Here is a 6,246-nt window from a genome sequence, read left to right on the forward strand (position 1 = left end):
TGGCCAATCATAGAGAAAAATATTAGCAAGGGTGCATGTGCCCTGTGCATTTCATGCGTGTAGAAACAGTTCCCATATAAATATACGGAATTTTAAAATTGGCCCAAATTTTATATAAAGGAAAATTTAAATATTGTCGTCTATTAAATTATTAATAATCCGTAAAAGTTTTCGTTCGTCCATCAAAATTCAAGGTCTGTGGCTTCAACTGACATCTCAACGGTCACCCATTTTGTCATTTGTAGTTTTAAAACTTTGAAAAGTTTCGTTTATAAAATACCGATTACCGATATTTTTGGTATTGGGGACAATATGGAAGAATTAACATGTGACGAATTTCTGGAATCACTAATTGAAGAAAAGTTTGAGTATTTGGAACATAATGTGTTCTCCTTTGAAAAGAATTGCGATGTGAGTATTATAGTAACCACTTTGTCAGCATTTCAATAAACGAACGTTGAATGCATACATTTACATGTTATAAACTGCTCGTCAAGAGCTGAAGAGATTGAAGTTATCCGAAGATGTATAGTTTCCGTATTTTCTTAATATTTTTATTTTCAATAATACAAACGAAGAAACTGCCGCTCTGTTCAAGAAGTCCATGCCTTTTGAGGAGGCAAAAATACGGTTTGGGGTTGAGTTTGTTTCTACGGCAGATCTGATTTATGAGTACTTCCAAAAACTATGAATTTTCAGACATATGTTTATGTTATCGATGGAGTAGTCCCAAAATTTCACTTGGCTATTGGCGAAAATTTCGTTTTTCTGGATGATTGTACTCTGCTACATAGAACGCAGCAGGTAATTGCTCCAAGAGAAAACCAGGATATTCTACAGCTAGCATTACATACAAGATACCCTGACCCTAATCGTATCAACACACTTGAAACCACATGATGCCCACAGACCATAGCTGGATGCGCTTCAACACCTCCATGATCATACTTTCAATTGAGGTTGTTATAGAATTATAAATTTTAGAACTTTTTTTTTTCATAGAATTTTAGAATTTTGCCAATAACTACATCATCTCTTTGAAATCTTATTATTTTAATCTACAAAACTCGCATATATGCAAGTTTCAGAAGGAAGTTGTGTTTTTCTGAAGAGACAACAAATTAATTCAATATCTTCAATTTTTGACAAGCAGTTTATTTTGGGTAGAATGTATTCATTTAGTTTCCATGTATAGTTTTAAATATAAATATGAACATATTCTTCCCTTCATCATTTTGTTTATTATTATTTCAACTTGCTTGGAGGATGATTTTTCCAAAAAAAATATTTTTCCCCTTTCCATATGGAATGTAATTCCACCATCTTTTCTAGCTAACATACCTTTTACCGAGGTTTGAAATGTTATATGCTAAAATGCGAAAGAACAAAAAGAATTTTCTATAGAACAAACATATACTGTAATGCAAAATAAATCGTGGTAATAACCATCTATTAACTTGCTTTTTACACATTTCGATTGTTTCCATCATTTCCTGTTTTCCTAATTCTTTTCAATTTAATTTTTGATGATTCATATGTTATTGGCAGGTCATGCTTAAGGAATATGAGAAATTTGTTAAAATGTTGGTGCGGGCTCAGAAAACCAATAATTATGGACCCATTTCAAAATATGTTGAGACATCAAGCTTCAAAGGTGAGAATTAATTGATCTATAAATGTTGGCATACTTCCCCATAACTAATTAAGTTTTTTTAAATGTTATTTGGAGATACAACATTACTTTATAATATATTTGATTTGATTATAGTTTATTATTGAAATTTCATTCTAAGTCTTGAAGAAAAAATTTCATGGTTACTTTTTCAGAAATTTTAGAGTCAAATCAACAAAACAGCGGCTCTAATGTAGGAAAAGAACATAAATCAGTGAATACAGTGAAAGTGAAAAAAGAAAAGATATCAATTTCTAGTGATGCTTCAGTTCAGTCTGTTAGAGATGATACTGAGAATATGCCAGCTCCTAAAATGCCTGCCCCAAAAACCAAACGTGTCAAAAAAGAAAAAATTTCTAATGTAACAAAAATAAAAGTTAAACAAGAGATTGATTCAGAAACTGAAAATTCTGAGGATACAAAAAGGGTAACACGTTCAACGACAGATAGAACATCGGATGTCATAATAGATAATCCTGAAGTACCTGTGATTGATTTAAGCGATTCTTTTGAGAAACTAGAGGTTGCTCCAGTTAGGAACACAAGAACCAAAACTAAAAAGAAGGAAGAAGATATGCCAATTAGAAGCACAAGAACCAGAACAAAAAAAACTGTAGATACCAAAGATGATACAGAGGAAGCTTCAACTTCTACAAGAACAACAAGAACAAAGACAAGAACTAAAAGGGATAGATCGGAATCTGAGAATGAAAATGGTATGATGGAAACTAAAAGGTCAAAAGCAGATTCGGCAGAAGAGGAAGAGCCAACAGCTAACACATCTACACACACCGAATATGAAGATGCAGTTTCCCATTTGGAAAACAAACCTGATGCAACATTCGTTTTTCCATCGGTTAAGACTCCTAAAGAACAGCAGAGTATGATCTCTAGAGTGATGAATGAAACTGTTGTCATTGAAAAACCAAAAACCCAGCAGGTTGTAGAGAATAACACCAATGACTTGTTAACTGATGATGAAAGTATAGAAGAACAAGAGGCGGCTTCTTCAAAGCCAAAAGTCAAACAGGTACCTAACCAAGTGTTCAGCCCATACGAGAACAGCCCAGTGAAGAAGAAGGTTGAAGCTTTTGAGAAGTTCCAGAAAAATGAAAATACAGCAACGAGTTCGAAAATGAACACCAGTAGAATTTTGAAAGAAATAGTGAGTAAACCATTAAGTAAAAAACTTAGGGCAGGCTGTACTGTTCATGTTTAAGCCAAGTTTTAAGTTGATCCTAGATAAATTTTAACAGTTCCGTTGTATTTTGTCAGATTGAACTTCGATTAACATTGAAATCGGCTTAAACCTGTACTGTACAACCAGATCTTGAAACTAATACATAGATGATATATGTAATTCTTTTTCATATTTATTTTTTACTACTTGGGTTCTATGCTACAGTGTAGGCCGAGTACTGCTTGAATAACGAGTAAAAGCAATGTTCCTTAGAGATTTTTTAGCCAAAACCAAAATCGAATTTTGGCTATGGTTTCTCGCCAAAAATCTTCTTGTTTCTTAATGGACAATCAACCAAATTCCAACTACTGTGACTTCTAGCGAGTCCATAATAGATTACAAACAGACATGAACAGAAATTTTTTTAGATCAGAAAATCTTTTTTTTACAGGTTCTGAATCTTCTGAAACAGATTTTGTGATTTTTTTCTCAAAAAAGTTTAAATTTTTCTAACAATCTTTTGTATTGACACAGGAATTGATCTAAACAACAACACCTTAAACAGAATTATGTTGTAGGAGGAAAATAAAGGAAACGTTAAAGAAAAAGCTAAAGGTTTTATTGGCAATAGTTCTACAAATCCATGCAAAATCAACCCTTCAAGTGCTTCAAAAATAGGGAAATACATTGGCCAGAAAAGTTCTATGTTAAATAATAGTATGTCCGTCAGTAAATCAGCAACCCCTAAGTCTGGACATGACTTCAAAGAAAGGGAACTTAGGCGGTTAGAGAAGGAGAAAGAACTCAAAAAGAAAGAAATGTTGAAACAGGCCATGACAGATGAAAGGAAGAGGAAATATGAGGAGAAAGTTTTGCGGGTGCAGCAACAACAAAAAGAAGCTTTGGAAAGGGAGAAAGAAAAAGCTTTAGAACAACAGAGAATTAAAGAAGAAAGATATAAAATGGTTCTGCAACAAAAGGAAGAAAAACAGAGATTACTAAAAGAAGAAAATGAAAGGTAAAAAATTTTTTTTGGGAATATTTCACAGTGAAACTTCCATTATTCTTCTTAACTGCAGAACAAGCTTCATGAAACTTTATTTCAAATAAAGATCTTGTTTAATTTTTATGCACAGAAAGTGATGTTTAGGAGATTTTTCCTTCTTTGTTGTGTTGAATTGTCAAATATATGTGTTTAATTTTCTTTCACAATACAGGAAAAGGTTACTGGCAAAGCAGAGAGCAGAAGAAAAAAAGAAAGAGGAAGAAGCACTAAGATTGGCTGCACAAGAGAAAATAGAATCAAAGAGGAAAATCGAAAGTGAAAGTAACTCCAAGCCTGTAGATCGAGCTCCAATATACATGGTGCAGCCTACACCACCTTTACCATGTTTAGATTGTTACGATTCAGATGATGAACGATACACTGACAGGAAGCAGATACCATTATGGGCTTCAAGTAAGTATATTTTAAATTATTATTTTACAGTAGATTCTGGGGGTCAAAAGAAACACTTTTTTCCTTCAGCATTTTATCCGATTCAGGGTAAATAAAAAGATATATAAGATATATGCATATTTGCGAATGCATAGTTTAATGTCGCTACAATAATTTCAAATGATTATCTTGTGTTACCAATGGAATTTGGTATTATAGCAAATTTCAATAGGTTCTGTTGCTCATCGAGTGTATCTTATAAAAACAGGGCAATAATTTCAAAATATCCTGATATAAATTTTATGTTCTGTCATCCAAGCAGTACTAGTGCTACCAATGGAATTCGCTATATGAAACTTTCATTTGAAACATTTTCTGATCCAGGCTTTACCCAACGAGTTATTTCAGTGGATCTTTTAAAATTTGCCACCCTGTATATTGGTCCTAATGAAATTATCTGATTTCTTATTTTCTCTTCTAGAAACTCAGGTTAGAAAACAGGATTATATCCAAAATGCTGTAGGGCACAAAATAAAGAACACTTTGTTCTGTTGCCAATCCCAGAATATAGATTTGCGAGATGTATTCCAGAGGATTGATCCTAAAAAACTGAAGAGAACTTCTAGTGCCAACTGGGAGAGACCTCCTAGGTTCACACTTTTACCTTCTACAATGGAAGAGAACTGAATTGAAAAAATATTTCGTGGCCTGGCCATGTGTATATAATTTCTTAGCCCAGAAGACTATTCAATAATGTTGATGATAAACCTTGAAAAAGAATATCTTCAAGTTATATACTAAGAATATGTGAGAGTCTTAGATTTCACTATGAAATGGAAGTAGCGAATGTATCTTCAATATTTCTGCAGGTTGACCTTAGTTCATTTTGATTTTTCTGTTTAATTTTTAATATATATATATTTTTCTATTGTGTTTTGAATTTCTTCAACACATAATATTCTCAGTTATGTATTAAGATTTCCACTTTTGAAATTTATGAATATCGTAAGTATGTAATCTATTTCAATGAATAAATTATTATTGTTCAAAGAACAACATTGTTTTCTTTTTCAATAAACTTGCCTTTGGCTGGGTTAGTTTCTGAGTAAGATACTCAGGGATAAAGACCCCTTTTAGATAGAAACCTATTTTGTAGCATTCCTTCTGAAAACCAAGTAGTGGTCATTTTTGGCCACTTTTTTTTTCGAGTTATCAAAAATTGGAAAAATAGCGATATCGAAATAAATTTATGTCTCCGTTAATACTGATGATGAAGTTCTGAAATTAAAACATGCGGGCAATTTTTACGTAGAATCCAGTGGCGTGCTCGCCTTTTTTGCAGGTTATTTGATTACGAAGCTATGACCCAAAGTTTTTTTATTTGGGACAATAGATTTGTGTGCAATTTTTTGAAAGCTTAATTTTTACTGATTTCAAAAATATTTATTATCATATGGTTTATATCAATAAAAATAAAATAGAAAATGGTCAAAAACTTGTTTTCTCAATATTTCTATGGTTTCAAATTTTGACGAGCACAGAAAAATACAGCTTCCAAGAGCAGTCTCCTTTCATTCTTTCTGAGCTTTTTACCAATTCTCACAAAATTCCGATCTAGATATATTTCATAAATTTTTATAATAATGAATATATGATGTTGTATATTTTTGAAATCAGTAAAAATTAAGGTTTCAAAAAATTGCACAGAAATCTATTGTCCCTTTAAAAAAAAAAACTTCGGATCATAGCTTCGTAATTGAAAGTCCTGCTAAAAAGGCGAGCACACCACTGGATTATACGTAAAAAAAGGCCTGCGTAATGTTTTAATTTCAGAGCTCTATCATCAGTATTGGCGGAGATATTAATTTATTTCAATAAGCTACTTTTCAAATTTTCGCTTATATCTCGAAAATAAATTAAAGAAGTGGCCAAAAACGACTACTACTCTTGTTAGTT

The 6,246-nt window shown here is 32.2% G+C and overlaps 1 protein-coding gene across 1 annotated transcript; it reads left to right on the top strand.

Annotated features, from left to right (window-relative positions):
* Positions 1-183: 183 nt before the first annotated feature.
* LOC123306401 (inner centromere protein-like) lies at positions 184-5,343 on the top strand. Its single transcript, XM_044888383.1, has 6 exons — positions 184-411; positions 1,549-1,654; positions 1,828-2,837; positions 3,431-3,870; positions 4,070-4,311; positions 4,772-5,343. Exons 1-6 carry the CDS (start codon positions 313-315, stop codon positions 4,975-4,977), a joined length of 2,103 nt encoding a protein of 700 aa, XP_044744318.1. The 5' UTR covers positions 184-312; the 3' UTR covers positions 4,978-5,343.
* Positions 5,344-6,246: the final 903 nt, after the last annotated feature.

This window comes from Coccinella septempunctata, chromosome 2 (assembly GCF_907165205.1).
Source record: "Coccinella septempunctata chromosome 2, icCocSept1.1, whole genome shotgun sequence".
NCBI lineage: Eukaryota > Metazoa > Arthropoda > Insecta > Coleoptera > Coccinellidae > Coccinella > Coccinella septempunctata.